The sequence below is a fragment of the Brachyistius frenatus genome, unplaced genomic scaffold (assembly GCF_029030835.1).
Source record: "Brachyistius frenatus isolate BFR_SWC_R1_liver_20210118 unplaced genomic scaffold, ASM2903083v1 Contig_203, whole genome shotgun sequence".
Lineage (NCBI taxonomy): Eukaryota > Metazoa > Chordata > Actinopteri > Embiotocidae > Brachyistius > Brachyistius frenatus.
In genome coordinates this window covers 964-19,421 of record NW_027210802.1, presented here as the reverse complement: position 1 = coordinate 19,421, position 18,458 = coordinate 964, and the positions used below count along the sequence as shown (strand labels likewise).

General features: G+C 41.5%; 1 protein-coding gene across 7 annotated transcripts in view; it reads left to right on the top strand.

Moving 5' to 3' along the window:
• Positions 1-17,231, top strand: part of stim2b (stromal interaction molecule 2b) — a 37,138-nt gene extending 19,907 nt beyond the window's left edge. For 5 of the 7 annotated variants that reach the window (XM_069718928.1, XM_069718933.1, XM_069718932.1 and 2 more), the window contains exons 3-12: positions 8,005-8,116; positions 10,076-10,187; positions 10,977-11,092; positions 11,200-11,377; positions 11,507-11,684; positions 12,842-13,003; positions 13,204-13,304; positions 13,942-14,180; positions 14,278-14,521; positions 15,047-17,231. In XM_069718928.1, coding sequence (XP_069575029.1) covers positions 8,005-8,116; positions 10,076-10,187; positions 10,977-11,092; positions 11,200-11,377; positions 11,507-11,684; positions 12,842-13,003; positions 13,204-13,304; positions 13,942-14,180; positions 14,278-14,521; positions 15,047-15,665 — 2,061 coding nt within the window. In that variant the 3' untranslated portion in view covers positions 15,666-17,231. Of the gene's footprint in view, positions 1-8,004; positions 8,117-10,075; positions 10,188-10,976; positions 11,093-11,199; positions 11,378-11,506; positions 11,685-12,841; positions 13,009-13,203; positions 13,305-13,941; positions 14,181-14,277; positions 14,522-15,046 lie in introns of those variants that run through there. The other 2 variants (XM_069718929.1, XM_069718934.1) reach the window with 2 other exon arrangements.
• The last annotated feature ends 1,227 nt before the right edge of the window (positions 17,232-18,458 follow it).

The following is an 18,458-nucleotide window of genomic DNA, read 5'->3' as shown; positions in this document are numbered from 1 at the left end:
TTTGGAGGCTTTTTAAGTTACGTTGAAAACGTTTGACGCAAGTTGTGAATCTTTGCTCGTGAGTAAATAACCGAAGATGATGCGGTTGAAACACAGGTACCATAGTGTGTGTGTGTGTGTGTGTGTGTGTGTGTGTGTGTGTGTGTGTGTGTGTGTGTGTGTGTGTGTGTGTGTGTGTGTGTGTGTGTGTGTGTGTGTGTGTGTGTGTGTGTGTGTGTGTGATAGAGGGTTACGATTGACATCTGAGAGCACTCTGACCTGCCGTGACCTGTCCGTCTCTCAGTAATCAACGTCGTCTTACGTTGAAAAGAAACCTCTCGGGACCATGGTCACATTTACTGTGTGTGTGTGTGTGTGTGTGTGTGTGTGTGTGTGTGTGTGTGTGTGTGTGTGTGTGTGTGTGTGTGTGTGTGTGTGTGTGTGTGTGTTGGCAGGAGTCCATTTTAACTGGCTGAAGTGCTGGTGTGAGAAACAGTTATACCCTCCAGCCCTGCGGTGGCGCCTCAGTAAAGAGCCGTATGAGTCCCGTGTAACGAACCCTGAAGACCTGGACCCCGTCCCACATTACGGGGTTGTGTGTGTGTGTGTGTGTGTGTGTGTGTGTGTGTGTGTGTGTGTGTGTGTGTGTGTGTGTGTGTGTGTGGATCGCTGACGCACAGTATAGGAGCACGTTACTAAATGTCACACACACGCCTGTGTTTCAGCCTTTGTCTTTATAAGGCCACTGAGTCATTTCCAGCAGAAAGCCGGAGTTGTTTTTGGCTCATTACCGAGGATTTCCAAAAACGCCTTCTACGGGCTCTGATGGTGGGCGGAGCCACGTTTCATAACATGATGGACGCTCATTTCACCAGATTAGTGACTTTCTATCGGTTGGCTTTAAGAGGCATGCAGAGATATCGTCATGTGAGCAGGAGACCACGTTTAAAGAAACGGGACTTTTTTTCCCGCTGACGGTGATGCCGGGTGGTCACGGACGCCATTGAGGCTCAATTCTTCAGATTTGATTTGATTTGATTTGATTTGATTTGATTTGATTTGATTTGATTTGATTTGACTTGATTTGATTTTGCACAAATTAAAAACAAGATTTTACAAATTTAAAAAAATCAGTGCAGTGCAGAGAGGCAAAAAAACCAACCACTTGAAGCCTCCACCTAGATAATATTAAAAGTTTACAGTTATAGAAAATACAAAGTTTACATGCAGAAATAATATTTCAACATAGAAATAACGGAAATAAATAACAACAAAATACAGGCTCCAACAATCACAGCAAAAACAATAAAGTCAATATAAAATCAAAAAGATATGAGTATGGTGATGGATGAGAGTGTTTGTATGTTGCACTTACGAAACAACAGTTAAATATTTTTTCAAGCACCTTTTCAAACATTTAATAGAGGAGCAGCTTTTTGTCAGGTGGGAGAGGCCATCCCATAATATGCTACCCGGGTATCAAATTGAAAACTGACCTCTAACGATTTAGGCGGCTGAAGATCTGAGATTTGACGGGTCGAGTAAAGAGTGAACCTGTGAATTTACTTTAAAGTCTTAAACTGTTCAGGAATATTTCCTTCTTTTGAGGTTTTTTTTTTTTATAAATAAAAACACATATTTGAAAAACATTAATATTGTAAATGTTAAGAGTTTCTGAAATAGAGGGAGAGACGGATCATGTGCATCTGATCGGGTTGGGATCCTGACAAAACGTTTTTTGGAGGATCCAGATTTTTTTGAGGATTGTAAGAGAAGTGCAAACTATGTTACAACATGAGAAATAAGGATCAATTAAATTATAAGATTGGCAGAAAATATACAAACGCTGACCAAAGCATCTTTTTCTGCATCATGTTCTACAAAAAAAAAAAAATACTCCTAATGAATCTAGTTCATACATGACCTGAAGAAATGATATATTCTCAAATGCAAACCGTCTTTTTTGATCCATTTCCAAAACCACATTCTGCTTCTCCTTTTTGTTTTATAAATAAACGATGAGTAACTGCTCTGCTCTGCTCTGCTCTCGTCGTCGGCGTCACATCAGCTCGACCTACGCACATTTCATTTTCTGTATGTAAAGCATCCTCGAGTGTGTGCTTAAACATATTGACTGTGGAGGTGAAGCAGCGAGAGCAAACAAGGAGGCCAGCGAGTATCTCGGTTCCCTTTTACAGTATTTACCGAGCTGTCACGTCCCGTCGGTCAGGATGTAGAACCACCGACGCTTTCGCTGCTTTTCTTTAAGTTCATATTTGGAGTTGCGGCTGAACACAAATAAGCTCTCGGGAAAGGAAATTGAAAGATGTTGTTTTTTTTGTCAGAATCAGTTGACATGATGAAGCTAACAGGTATTTTTTTTTTTTTTAAACCAACACCCCTCCCCCCTCCCCCCCCCCCCGTCTCTTCAGCCTAAATATATAAAAAAAACAGAAACTCTTAAGTAATTAAGTCTTCCATGAGCATCTGAAATATGATCACTGTGAAATAATTTTATAACATAATCCCGTCTGTGATTCCTCTGTGGCTCTGGACGTGTTGTCGAGGGAGGTTGGGGCGGGGGGACACGGGGGGGGGGGGGGCGGGGGGTTGAGTGACGCTTGGGGCTCCTGTTGCCGAGCGTTAGTCGCCGGGGACGGCAGGTGCACGTCCTCGCCTCGGGGTGCTGCCCGTCTGCCAAAGAGACGTTCGGCTGGATCGTGTTGCATCACTTTGAAATCGCATGAACTCGAACCGCGTCACAGCGGGGGGGCGACGGTTCTGCTGCTGCGTGTGCTTTATTAGTTCCTGACAGGCCATGCGCAACATCTTAGTGGGAAAATTAGGCATGTGAGTTGTACGTCTGTGCCGAGCGTACTGTATGTATGTCTTACTGGTGTTTAGGCTGCTATGAACAGAAGAAACCGGAGGAGGCTCACGAGGCTACGCTGGATCTATAAAAAGAAGGTTCTTCAAGGTGTTTGTTGACTTGTCTGGGAATCTTCTGGAGGGAACGTTCAGGAGAGATTTCATGTGCAACTTCAACCTTTGAATGCACACAAAGAGCATTCAAGGGTTGGTTAAAGCAAACGATTACAACATACTTTTACATTTGAACCGAAGTGAAACTTTCCAAATGTTATCGGACCAAATGGATCAAATTCTGATTGCAAAAACTGTGTTTACTGTAAATACAGTGTAGATCAAGTGTATATTTTAAGTATACAAGAGTTTGGAGTCGATTAGCTTCGCATATAGAAAAGATAAAGCTAGAAAATGTAAACACTAAAGATTCAATTTACACCTTCAAACCTACAAATTGCAGCAATTAAAATGTTGTATCTCTTCTAATTATGTTTTGGCTTTCCTTGATTTCACCACTTGGTGGCAGCAACCTGGTCGGCAAAAAACAGGTCAGCAGGATTTAAAACCACAACTCGTTGTCTTTACGTTTCCGTTTGTGTGCAGACTAAACAAACAACCTGGAGAGTTTAAAAAAAGCTGCAAGGCATTTTATTGAACCCTTGACAGAGCTAAGCTAACAGCGGGCAGCGACGGAGGAACTTTGGTCAGAAGATGAAGGGAATTCCAGATGTTTGGGTGGAGGAGAGGCGATACGGGGAAGACGTGGTCGGTTCCAGTGAGGCGAGACACCGTCTGACTCCCACATGAAGGGAGGTGCCGTAAATGAGACATGAGGTAATAACAGCTTGTAAAAACAGTCTTCAGAAGGGTTTTATTTTTGCTACCAAATTTAATGGGAAAAGAAGCTGAATGCAGAATAACTTGATAAAAGTCGGAAATCACATCACATGGTCTCTGACAACTTTGATCTCGGGCCTCACTGCGCCCATTAAAAAAAAGATGAAAAAGACTATCATGTGAGGGATGGTTTCACAACTGATAAATCAGCGGGATGACAGATAAGCGATGGATGTAATAACGTTGAGTGAATTAGATGAGTAAAGTAAAGTAGACTGATACAGTAGATATCGAATAGAGGCACGGCTGCTGGAGAGCGCAGAGGCTCATGGGAAGTAGCGTCGAACTCCCGCCCGACCGACCTGGAATCTGACGTGAACAAATATGTCTTTGTTTGTGTGTGTGTGTGTGTGTGTGTGTGTGTGTGTGTGTGTGTGTGTGTGTGTGTGTGTGTGTGTGTGTGCCTCTCTCTCTCCCGTCGTCCTGCCATCAACTGTAAACACAAAAGCACTTTGTCTTCCCCTGCCACGTGTTTAAAAAGGCTGCAGTCGTCACGGTTATCAGGGCTGCTATGTTAACGCGTCGACCGCAGAAGCCACGAGGCGCCCGAACACAACGAGCCCAGCCTTTATATGTGCGGCTCTCCGCTGACTTTAGAAGTGCCCCCATCAAAGCAGTGCAAAGCAGCCTTTTAACCGCATATGCAAAGCAGCTCAGCCGGTCCGCCTGCAAAGTAGTTTGGTGATGCAGCGCTGCAAACAATCACAGTCACTTCTAACACGGTGACTAAGCAGCTTTTTTTTGGAGTAAAATAGTCCTTCTCTTTCTCGTGCTGTATCACGTGTGTAGTTTATCTGTTGTGTATTTATTAAAGTGAACAGGTGGTGATTGTAAACAAGAAAACCACTGATGAAAATACAAAATGTAAAACAAAAAGGGCTCTTTTCCGAATGTGTCCGTGTAAACATCCATCATGGCCGTTTGCGTTGCTCTGGTGAAAATGTCCTTGGAGGAGGACATTTTTCCCCAGACAGGACTTGTCGGCATTAAAAGGCTTATCAAGACATTTGGATGGACTAGTATTGCGCTGCGGTGACTCAGCAGGCAGTCGGTTCCTTCAGCCGGTGCCTGGTGTTACATCAGCGGGGAAAACTTCATTTGCATTTGTATTGTGAGAGAAGAACATGAAGAAAAAAAAAAAAGAATAACAGAGTGCAATGTTTCGAGGCCTTTTGTCCACTACTGATGTGCTGAAAGAGCTTTTCAGACCCAAAAGGAGGAATTCCAGGAAAAACACTTGAGGTGTGCACTCCGCTCTCCTCGGGGTCATTTCAGGTTCCTACAAACATACATTTGTACAGAATTGAATTAATCTAATTGTTTGTGATCAAATATCGGCAAAAACTAATGAAATTTTTTCATCTTTACTTTGTGTTTCACAGGAATTAGCAAATATGAGCACGTTCACTCAGTTCGATAATGTGGTGGACGTAGTTTGTACTTATTAACATTAAATCTTCCCACCGCCGGTTTTCCATCGGGAATAAGTTGTAGATTGTTCCTGGTTCTGGAGACTATTCTGGATGTCAGCTGATACTAAACAATGAGTCACTGTGTGCAACTGAGGGGCACAAACCCACATTTATTAATATAGCGGCGATACATTTTTTTTTTTTGTATTAATCACTGGACTACCTGATTAATGGGACTAAAGCAGGCAGTGTTCAAGTGAGGACGTGCAGACGATTTGGTTGCTGATGAAAGGAACCAGACTGTGTGTGTGTGTGTGTGTGTGTGTGTGTGTGTGTGTGTGTGTGTGTGTGTGTGTGTCACACGTTGAGGATGACATCATAGCAATTTCATCACTGTGAAAACGATGCCACAATGAGAGGGTTCTTATCTAGAAGTGCAAAACGGGATTCATCACATTTTATTAAAGGTTCCTTGTCCGAACGTCAGCTGATCACCTTGCATGGCAGCTCTGTCTGTAAAAAAGGTGCTTTATCACTTTGACTTGAAGGGTTAATCTCACAGGATTTGATTTAAATGGAGGAAGAGACAAACATGGACACTGTTAGCTGGATTGTGAAGCTCCAGACGTGCATCGTCGATATATATTTTCACCCTCTTTATAATGTTCATCTCTGTGTGTTGCTGAGCTTTTAATCCCGGTCTGTGTAAGAGAAGCACGATTTTGTGTTCACAAAGCGTCGGCTGCCAGATGTGAGTCTCACTGAAGTCCTTCAGACGACTCGTGATCGCAGAAAGATTTGATGTTTCTCCTTTGACGCTGGCAGGCAGCCTCTGAAACGCAGCAACACCATCATGTGTTCGATGTGGAACTCGTAGCGCTCGACAGGGACGTGTGATCGAGCTGCATTTTGTGTCACGGTGTTTCTTTAAATGCTTCCAGGACGATCTCAAAGGGATTTGATGCGGCCAAGCGTTGGCGGTAACATCTGTAACATCTGTCTTAGTGCCGTGTTCGAATCTGTACGTGTTGTTTTATCCTCATCAAGTCAAATATGAAACTCATTGATCTGAAACCACGATTCAAACGTGTGAAAAGTCAGACTTGACATGACTCAACATTATTTTGACCAGACTGAGCTCCTTATATACACCTGTTCACTCTAATTAGCCCGGACATACCATCTACAGGTAAGTATGTATATCAACAATTAATATGTACAATAAATATTTACATTATTTCACCAACCCAAAGATATCAATAATAATGTACAAATATTTACAGTCCCTATAAATAGAGGAAATTATCAATACATTACCTAAATAATTAGAGCAACACATATCGTTGCCCCCCCGCCGGCTTCCTGTGGTTGGTACTTCCCAGAACTATAAATGTGTGCTCGAGCCTCTGGGGAACTGTTTTACCCGAACACCCTGGGAACAGGAAACAGGAAACAGGCAGAGGTGAGTTGTTGCAATATTTAAACCCACTTTTAGCTTTAGCTTGGCAATATATATATATATATATATATATCTGTATAGATATACATATACATATATACAAACTCTTGTTCTGACACAGAACTAATTAGACATCACAATCAGTCACTCTGCACTTGTTTATTTGTTTGTTCCCAGGAGAACAAAAGGAACCACTCGACTCGCAGCATCCACAGTCTAACAATAAATACATTTAATAAAATGGTGTTCTCTCTTTATCACACATAAATACTGTAATAGGTAACGGCGGTGCGTCGTTACACTCTTAACATGCCGACACCACAGAGATAATTAGGATCCTTTGTTCAACATACAACAAGTACAATAATCCTATAAATTCAACTGGCTCTACATTAGCCTAAAACTCATCTGTCCAATTCATAAATAATGTTTGCCCGCGTGCCGTTGAGCAAGCTAACTGTGAAAAAGAGGTGTAGCAACCCACGTCACTAATAATGTTGATTTATTAGGTTCATTTTTAAATGATTTGAGCACACGTACAGGCGGAAGTCTTTTACTGACACACGTAATACAATCCTTAATGTAACTTTATAGTCTTTATCGATGTCAACCTTAAATCTACATAAAAGTCGGTATGCAGCTCATTCTGGTGATTTTTAGTTTTACATCGTCAGGAGATCAACGCTGTGCTGCAGAAATATCAAACGCTAATTGGTTATCAAAACCAGGTAGGATGAATCAATTAGACTGAAGTTGTGTTGTTTCTTTAGTTTACGCCAAGGCCACACATACAAACACAAACACACGGTGCTCCAGGATGAACGCTTTGAGGTGTTTGGTAGTCGGCCGCCATCCTTCTTCATGCTGTTGCTGTTCTGGCAATTCTTTGGTGGTTTATTTGAGTTTTTAGGTTTTTTTCTATGGCTTTCTCTGCAGGGGTATTTAGATCCAAGTTACCAAAGGAGGACGGCCGAGAACACACACACACACACACACACACACACACACACACACACACACACACACACACACACACACACACACACACACACACACACACACACACACACACAGGTGGAAGCGGTGCCTCTTCCACGGAGGCTCTTTCTCTTTTCAAAGTCCCTAAAAGGAAGAAAAGCAGAGCAAAAAGAAAAGTGTGTGATCCAAAGCCAGACTTTTAGGCAAAGCCAGCTCTCCACAGTTTTCTCGGTCAAAACCACACATGGACATTCACAGACGAGCACGGCCATTTGTGCCCACCCCCCCTTCCCCCCGCCCCACCCCTCAGAGTAAAAACAAAACACCTATTTTAAAATGCATAAATGTACAAATATATTTCTTGTTGAAACTCAGTCGTGTCTCTCGCTTCTTTTTTTTTTTTTTTTTTCCTAGTTCATAATAGAAGATATGAAGCAGCAGCAAACCAACAAACACAGCAACCTGCACCGCGAAGACCAGCACATCACGGTGGAGGAGCTGTGGAGGGGCTGGAAGTCCTCTGAAGGTACAAAAAGAAACCGGTCTCTGCGTCAAGGTCACACACCTCCACAGTTTATTGTCCTGTCTCACGTTCAAGGATTCCTACCACAGCTGAGATAACAGGAAGTCGATCTGACTCCGAAAGCTGACTTTACAATATAATATAATATACAGTATAAACAAACGTACTAATGAGATGACAAGACCAGAGAAATTAAAATGAAAACGAGGGACCCAGACTGAAAATCTTTTTTTAGAAGATTCATAACAGCATGTCACTGACCTTCCTCCGGCTTCATAGAGGTCACACACGCACTTTACTTTGTAAATACATCACATGACCTGGGTGTGTTTTGAACCGAGTCATCAGCAGGTGAAACATCCTTCTCACAGTGTTCCTGGACTGATTCAATAAACCTTATTGTGACCTTCTAGTTCAGTCCAAAACAGTGATATACAGGTTCATTTACCCAGAATGCAGTGCTGTTAATGCTTTGAAGCTTTTATTTTTCTCTGCCAAACGTGTAATGGAATATCGCTTTACTCAAAAAATCCATCTGAAGTTCGCAGTAGTTTCAATCATCATTTTTATCGGTAATGTTTTTATTATCGGGCTTTTCCTTGTAAATTTTTCCTCGTAAATGTCAAAGTAGAGTTTGTTGATTTATTACATCTTCTTGTTTTTACTCCAAACGTTTTCCGTCTCCTACTACTTGTCTTCTTTTTTTTTTACGACTTCTCATAACACAGCCCACCAATCTGTCATCCTCAGCTGGTTTAGTTTGTTCACCTCTCTGGACCGTGGTGTCAGAACAAGTTCTTAACATGCACTTATGCACATCTGAAATGACAACACACTGTACAAAAAAATACAAATAAACACCCAGTGTTATGGCTGCGTCTTGGAGGTAAAGGTGTGAAAGCGTTAGGGACCTACTGACCGCAGGTCAGAAAGGTGTTGCGTCATCCAGTTGCTACTGTTTAGCTACATACTGTTTGTAGAGCAGGACTGGAAAGTAAAATATTTTAGTGGTAATCTGCTCAACTGGAGACTCAGTGAAGTAAAAAAACAAAAAAGATGTCTGACCACTGAGTGGGGTTATTGCCCGCGTGCCTCTGAGCAAGCTGACTGTGAAGAAAGAGGTTAAAGGCATTGGAAAAGAAGCTTTTACGTCGTCACAGATGCTGCAGAAATAATGTGAATGGCGCCCTCTTGTGGTATTCATGATGCTGGAGCTCATGGTACATTTTCTATAAGCCTGGAGTTTTATAAGTTGTGACGTGTTTGCTGATGTTTACAGAAACAGCAGAGGACCTGGAAATGCTTTTTTTTATTTTTTTTTTGGACGTTAAGTCAAAGTCGACTTTATTGTCAATCCATCATGTGTACAAGACGTACAGAGAGATCGAAATATTGTTTCTCAGTCCCACGGTGTGCAAAAATATAGAAAGATGTCAATAAAAACAGACAACAACCACAGTGATATGTACACATATACATACAAACATATAGCTACTGCATTGTCATTTTTTTAAATGTAAAGTTTATCCTCATAACTTGGATATTAGCCTATACGTCTGAGGTTGTACGTCGATGTTGCGTTGCCTGGCAACCGTGTTTTTACGATTTACCCACTTGAACGCCGAGCAGCCAACGTTGTCATCTTCACCGCAATGGATGTAATGCAGCTGTCAATCATACCTCGATGGTCTTCATTGTAGAATAATAGAATAATAATTATAGAATAATGTTTGGACTACATTAGTAATGATGAAAGAATAGTGTTAGTTTTATAGATCTGTCATTTGTTTTATGGCAGCTATCTCATGTTTTGACCTCAGTTGGATTTAAATGATGTCTCAAAAAGAAAAGTCCATGAGAACTGAAGTTGTCTCGTTTGTCTCCGACCCGTCTCGCTGATGTCTTGAAAAGAATAAATACGTAACAACATCCCCCATTTTTTTCCCTCTCCCTCTTCATCAGTCCACAACTGGACGATGGAGGACACGGTGCAGTGGCTGCAGGAGTCGGTGGAGCTGCCGCAGTACGAGAAGAACTTCCGGGACTTCCGGGTCACGGGGAACACGCTACCTCGGTGAGCTCCAAACAACCGTCTCTGCTCACGGTATCTCACAAGTGGTTTTTTATTTTTTATTTGATGTCATTTCAGTTCCTCTAATTAAGATGTTTTTTGTGTGTCACTGTTGCTTTTTGCTGACCAGTGAGGTTGATCATTGTTAAAACACCCCAGTGGCACCTGAAGAGGGTTTTTTTCATTACTCTGTTAAATGCCGCCCACTGCTGGTCGTAAAAGGTAACACACGAGACAAATACCTTCAAGCTTCAAAGTTCCAGCTTCACTTATCTGCTGTGGACTCGATCATCAGTGTTTTTAAAATGATGAAATTGTTACACGAGTGCCGTTCGGTGTGGGTGGTGGTGGGGGTGGTGGTGGTGGGGGGGGGTGTTACGTTACAGAGATGATTGGCGCCGACTCATAAGGTGATGTCACATCGAGGGGTACAGTTTCCTCGGGCTGCCATGTTGTCTGAGCTGTTTAAGATGGTGGTGGTGTGAAACTACCCCCCCCCCACCACCCCCTCTTTGGGAACCAAAAAAAAAGTGGGCTAGATATCGGTGTCACAGGTCAACAGAGGGAGTCCTCCTCTAACAGTGTGTATCATTTATAAACAGTCAAACAGTCTCGTTTCTATTCTCACCGTGATTAATTACCCAGAATGCAACCTTTTGTCTTGTCAGAGTTACAGCACAGGTGCACATTCACAGTCATTTATTTATTTATTTATTTACAGCACACAGAGGCCTTTTGAAGCTGTTGTTCATCAGTTTTCAATGATTTTTGTTTTCTTTTTCTCGATTTTAGAATAGCGGCGAACGAACCGTCGTTTATGTCGATGCAGCTGAAGATATTAGACCAGCGGCATAAACAGAAACTAAACCTGAAGGCGCTGGATGCAGTGCTCTTCGGCCCTCCTCTTCGTAAGTATGCACCGCATTTTATTAAAAAAAAAAAAAAAATTACAAAAATCTGCGGCATCATTATTCATGAATATTGAAATATTGAATATCTTCTTCCCCCGTCGCAGGTCCACAACATAACTGGATGAAAGACTTCATCCTGATGGTTTCCATAGTGATCGGTGTCGGCGGCTGCTGGTTTGCCTACGTGCAGAACAAGTCGAGCAAAGTGCACATTTCTCAGATGATGAAGGATCTGGAGAGTCTGCAGCACGCCGAGCAAAGCCTCTTAGATCTGCAGAGCCGGTGAGACGATCAGATTTACATCCAACTCCTGATTCGCTGCAGTCCAAAGACCAGACGGAGTTCATCATGTGAAGAGGTGGAGCTTTTCATCTTAAAAGCGGTTGTGCCTCCTCTCCTCTCCTCTCCCAGGTTGGAAAAGGCTCAGGAGGAGAACCGGACGGTGGCCGTGGAGAAGCAGAACCTCGAGCAGAAGATGAGGGACGAGATCACCGGCGCCAAAAAGGAAGCTCACCGGCTGCGAGAGCTGCGAGAGGGCGCCGAATGTGAGCTGAGTCGGCTCAAATACGCCGAGGAGGAACTGGTACAGGTTAGAGCTTCTCCGACAGATCGTCTCCCGCGATGCTACTTGAAAACAAGTGGATTCCATCTTTTTTTTTTTTTTTTTTTTTTTGCCAAGTCATGAAATATCAGGGCATTTTGTTTGCATGTTTACATTTTTGTTGCCATTTATCCCCCAAAAAACAAATCATTTCCATGCAGTCTTTTTATTTAGTATTTTTTAAATCACTTTTTGTCACGTGTTTCAGTGGTTTTTCCGTTTAACAAGACCTTCAGGAAAGATGTGCTTTTTCTTGAACCTGCGCAGGAATGCAAAAAAACAAACAAACAAAAAAAAAGCCAAGAAAATGTTCATTTCTGGAGTTTTGGCTTCAAAACGATGAATTCAAAGACGGAAAAATAGACAACAGAAAAATGAAATGTGCTGTTTGTAAAGCGACTTCAGATCTCAGGTACAGCCACACCAACTTCCTACTGCTCATATTTAAAAACATTTTTTTACACAAGGTGTGTTTTCGAGGCCGAGTCGTGTGCGATCATAATCGTTTTGTACTGATGGGAATAAAATAACGAGTCTGTTTCTTGTCTGCTCAGAACAACTTCAGCCTTTTTTTCTGTTCATCAGAGCTCGTGGAAATTCAGCTTTTTTTAGTCAGTGAAATTTGACATTTGACTTGTAGCGGGAACTCTGAATGGAGGAAGACTGAATCCTGCATAGATTCAATTTGTTACACCTAAAGCTCTTTGGCTGTTGGCTGGGAGGTCATTTCAGCTTCCATAAAGATATGAGGTATATTTATATGTTCCATACAGTCACATTTATGGAAAATTGATTAACTATTCTATTCAAAATGTAGAAATACGACATGGAGATGAGCGTCTGGGACACCTCTGTACACGGATGTAAACGTATTCATTACTGGGGCTGAAAAAACTCCTTCAAATGAAAAGATTGCTTTCATATTTTGCACGTTAAGTTTTCATCTCTTTGCGTATTCTGCAGATTTCCGTCGCATTAACACGCAGCACCGATACGGTAACGAGTTCTCTCCTCTGGGATCGGACTCATTTTGTTTTTATTCACAGTTCATTTGAAACGCGGTGATCGATGATGTTGTGGGAGAAGTTGTTTTTCTTTCGTAGTGACTCTGACCCGACCCGGATGGATTCTCCTTCCTCTCGTAGGTGCGAAAGGCTCTGAAGCGAGCGGAGAAGGAGATGCAGTCGGAGCGCTCGGTGCCCGAAGCGCTTCAGAAGTGGCTGCAGCTCACGCACGAAGTGGAAGTTCAGTACTACAACATCAAGAAGCAGAGCGCCGAGTTTCAGCTGTCCGTCGCCAAAGATGAGGTAAAGTTCTGTCCTTCGGCCGGTCGGATCCATTTCAGGGTCTTTGATGTTGTGAGGATGCAGGCTGGACATTTTGTTTGTTTGTTTGTTTATGTGTGTTTGACTTTTAACTCGATTTCACACGTGACATAAAATGTTTTGCGAAGTTACTCGTGCCGGTTGTACATTGAATTGAATAAGTTACGAATTTATCATTTCAGGCAGAGAAAATAAAAAAGAAGAGAAGTTCTGTGTTTGGGACTCTTCACGTCGCCCACAGTTCATCTCTGGACGAGGTGGACCACAAGATACTAGAAGCAAAGTAAGAAAACCTCACGTACAACAAGTAGCTAGATGTCTCTTCTTTTTGCTGTGCAGCATGAATTAATTTAGCCAACCTTTACATTTGCATTAATATGAACCAATCGGGAAACTTAATGGAGCTGAATATTACGAGTTACATCGGCTCATATCCATTTATTGTCAGTTTATTTGGTACAACGAGCTAAAACTAAAGCCGTTAAATACAACAGTCGATTAAATCTAACAATAAGTCATCATTCAATACAACCACAATTCTCCAAAGTAATCATAAAGTTGATTAAAAACTCAAACAATTTCAACGAAAAGTGAGCGTGGGTATTTTTGTGAAGGGAGGACTGTTTTTATTTACTGCATTTGTAAACAGCTGATTGTCTTCGTACTCTTTTTACACTCGCAGTCACTTTATTTTTTAGTTACGCTGCTTTATTTAGGGCTCAAATACTTTACTGATGAAAAACAACAAGTGAAAATTCCCACTCATATTTGACTGGATAATTTATATAGTTAAACACCAAAAGATATATTTAATATATTCTTATGAGTTCTTAAAATCAAGCTAAAAATCAAGATATTCACATAAAAAAAGAAAGAAAGATGTCCAGTATCCCGTCCTCATCGTTTCCTTGTTCTTTTAGGAAATCCCTGTCGGAGGTGACGGCGTGCCTGAGGGAGCGACTCCACCGCTGGCATCAGATCGAGAAGCTTTGCGGCTTCCCCGTCGTCAATAATTCAGGCCTGCCGAGCCTGACGGCGACCCTCTACTCAGACCACAGCTGGGTGGTGATGCCGCGGGTCTCGGTTCCTCCCTACCCGATCGCAGGAGGAGTGGATGACCTGGACGAGGACACGCCTCCCATCATTCCACAGTTCACAAGTGAGACTTTTGGAGAGTTTTTACAACTTTTTTTTTTAAAGTCTGAAACCCGTTGTGAAAGATGTGGTAATGTTTTTATTCCCGGTTTGTCCCTCAGCCGCCACCTTGATCCGGCCGTCGCTGACGCGCAGCAGCAGCTTGTGTCGTTCCCGCCGGAGCCTGCTGAGCTCTCCGCAGTCCTCGCTGATGTCTCCGGACCCCGACCTGCTGTCCATGGCCAGCTCGTCCCTCTCCTATCGCCCCGAGGCAGACGACGAACATATCATGTTCAGTTCGGATAGGAGGGGGTATGTAGCGTTGGCCGGAACGCCGCGGAATGGTTTTACAGTTTGGACTCACAGGTGTTTTATCCAGACATTCACACTGATGTATTGATCTTGGGGGGTTAAATGGGAACATTGACAGAATCAGGAGATAAATCAGTTGGATTTTTCATATGCTGCTACATAAATTAGGGATACGCATCATGTAGGATGTCATAAAAGACGCCATAAGATAGATGTGGAAAATAGCATATTGTAATGTGTCCAAAAAGATTAAAAAAAATAAAATAAATAGCAGGTGATAGAAAAATACAACATAGAGAAATATAACAGTATTTCATAGAATTTGTTAAAAAAAAAAAATAAAATGTCAGTATATTCATACTATGTAAAAAAAAAATCTCTGTGCTATGTCGTAAAATATGTCAAAAATATCTTTGGACATATTTGTCATATTTTTTTTATTGTATAGCATTTTGTAAATTTAGAGAAATATTGTTTTAAACTTTAAAATGAAAGAAAACGATGGCACAGATGACAGAAGTAGTTTGTCTCGGTGGAGCTGTTTGTCAGTGTGTGGGTGCTTCTGCTCTCCTTCTTCAGGGAACCGGCTCAGGAGGGCAGCGCCGACCCGGACTCTCTCAACTCGTCCATGGGCCGCAAGCAGCTGCACAACCCCTGCACGCCAGGCTCGGAGACCCCGTACCGCAAGATCTCCCGGGAGGAGCTGCTGCTGTTCAGCCAGAGTCCGGAGCTTCCTTCGTCCACCCACACCAGCAGCAGCAGCAGCAGCAGTCTCAGGGACTCCACGCCTCCCCCTCTCCCCCTCACTCCAGCCACCACCCCCTCCGGCCCGCCCTCCACCTCCCCTTCCCCGGCTTTGGAGCACCACCCTTTTGCACAAAGAGGCTCGCCCGACCTTACCCGCATCATACCCGAATCCCAAAGTGTACCTTTCTCGCAGGGGACAGTCACGTCTCCGACAGGCAAGGGTTTGTACAACGGCATCCTGGAGAAGTCCTACAGTTATGGCCAGCTGCCAGCGAGCATGCTGCCCAACGTGGGGCGTTACCCGTCTCTGACCTCCCTGGACTCGGAGGGCCGGAGCATGGGACGGGAATATAAGCTCCAGAGCACATCCTCCCAGGACTCCAGCGACAATGGAGAGAAAATCAAGCGCTCCTCCTCTAAAATTAAAAGCCTATTTAAGAAGAAAAAATAAACTCTCAGTGAGATTGTGCGTGTGTGTGAGACAGACAAACATAAAATAGAAAGAGTCGTTTTAGCCCTTATACTAAAAAAAAAAAAAAAAGGACATCACTAAGCTAAAACTTTCAATTTACTCTTTTAATTTCTTTTTATTTTGTCATCAAAGATGGAATGTAGCTCAGTCTGCGCCTTTAACGGCTCTCCAGACTCGTAGCCTTATTTTTCAGTAATGCCTTTTTATTTAGTTCACTCAAAGCCTCACAGGGAAACCTACAAATGTAAAAGAAACGTCGATGAAAGGTCACTGTCTTCTCTTAATTTTATTTTGAGTTTTAACCAAAAAATCCACTATATTAGAGGGTCTAAAGGTGCAGTCCTTCCATTTAGTTTTTAAGCACACAATGTCTAGTGTTTCACTGTATAAGTCTAGTACAGAGTGATGTCGGCTGTTCATACTGAACGTATTTAAATTCACTTTCAGTCGTGACACACGCGAATATTGCCCATAAAAAAGGTAGTAATATATAAATATATATTTTTGTCAATTTCTTTCCGAATCCTCCCCGATCAAATAATGGATTGAAAGCTCTCGAGTCCTAAACTCATGTACTTGATGAATTTCCTTTTGGGGAAAAAAAAAATCATGCTAAAAGTTTGTTGCACTACTGCTTTCCTGGTATTTTGGGAACGCTTTATGTTCTTATAGATGTTTTTAAATAGATTCATAAGTGGTAGGAGTTCCTATGAACTGATCTTTGCTGAGGAAAGTTGATTGAATATGCAGATTTCTCCCACACCATGCCCCTCTGACGAACTGCATCCCGTAGCCATACATAAATATACCATTTCTATTTTTTTGTTAAACCCTGCTTCATTTTCTAAAACTTGGTGTCACCACCAGACTTTGGTCAAAGTGACTTAGCAAATAATTGTTTTTGTGGGTGGTGTTCCATATTTGTTTTATTTAAGGATCCACAAGTGCAGGAATATTTTTTGTTTTTTTTAATGCAGTTTCTGTGATCAACAGCTATCGCCACTGTCCCGAGCTTTTTTAGGACAGCCCTAGAGATTATCTATAAAAAAATAAAATAAACAGGAACTATTTGATCTCAATCTGATTGGTAAACCGAGACCTGTCCCCCTACAACTCTAAGCTTGAAGCTCACCCATGCAATACGGTCCTCGTTCTCACCTCTGGGGCCGTCCCAAACGAACTGATGTCAAGAGCTCCTGCTTTACACTGTGAATTCTGGCTTCTTCCCTTCACTCTGGACCCGGCTGTCATTGCTGCAACTTACCATAACGGGTCTTGTATAGGTGGCGATGGTGTCGGGGGGTGATGCCGTGTACGAGGTGTGCCTGGGTGTCAGGACGACACGATGACGTGAGGATCTAGTGTCCTGTGTTTTTAAACAAGAGATATGAAAGGGTGTGAAAAATTCAGCACACAATGAAGAAAAAGAGACAGAACTGAAAGAAAATGAATGTTTACGAGACATTAGGGTTTTTTGAGAACATTTTGTGTGTGAATATTTGTATACAGTAGAAGACTTAATAAAAAACAAATGGAGGCATCTGAGATGTTTCAGAGTAATGTTTGCTGGAGCACTTCATGCTTATTCTGGTGCAATAATTGAATGCTTTAAATTAAGGCGGTACGAAACGGCAAGAAAAATCGTGATGCGTAGCATGTCGTCTAAAATATGACAAAAAAGTCATACTATAGCATGTCGTCTAAAATATGACAAAAAAGTCATACTATAGCATGTCGTCTAAAATATGACCAAAAAGTCATACTATAGCATGTCGTCTAAAATATGACCAAAAAGTCATACTATAGCATGTCGTCTAAAATATGATAAAAAGTCATACTATAGCATGTCGTCTAAAATATGATAAAAAGTCATACTATGGCATGTCGTCTAAAATATGATAAAAAGTCATACTATAGCATGTCGTCTAAAATATGATAAAAAGTCATACTATGGCATGTCGTCTAAAATATGATAAAAAGTCATACTATAGCATGTCGTCTAAAATATGATAAAAAGTCATACTATAGCATGTCGTCTAAAATATTATAAAAAGTCATACTATGGCATGTCGTCTAAAATATTATAAAAAGTCATACTATGGCATGTCGTCTAAAATATTATAAAAAGTCATACTATAGCATGTCGTCTAAAATATGACCAAAAAGTCATACTATAGCATGTCGTCTAAAATATGATAAAAAGTCATACTATAGCATGTCGTCTAAAATATGATAAAAAAGTCATACTATAGCATGTCGTCTAAAATATGACCAAAAAGTCATACTATAGCATGTCGTCTAAAATATGATAAAAAAGTCATACTATAGCATGTCGTCTAAAATATGATAAAAAAGTCATACTATAGCATGTCGTCTAAAATATGATAAAAAGTCATACTATAGCATGTCGTCTAAAATATGATAAAAAGTCATACTATAGCATGTCGTCTAAAATATGACCAAAAAGTCATACTATAGCATGTCGTCTAAAATATGATAAAAAGTCATACTATAGCATGTCGTCTAAAATATGATAAAAAGTCATACTATAGCATGTCGTCTAAAATATGATAAAAAGTCATACTATAGCATGTCGTCTAAAATATGATAAAAAAGTCATACTATAGCATGTCGTCTAAAATATGATAAAAAAGTCATACTATAGCATGTCGTCTAAAATATGATAAAAAAGTCATACTATAGCATGTCGTCTAAAATATGATAAAAAAGTCATACTATAGCATGTCGTCTAAAATATGATAAAAAGTCATA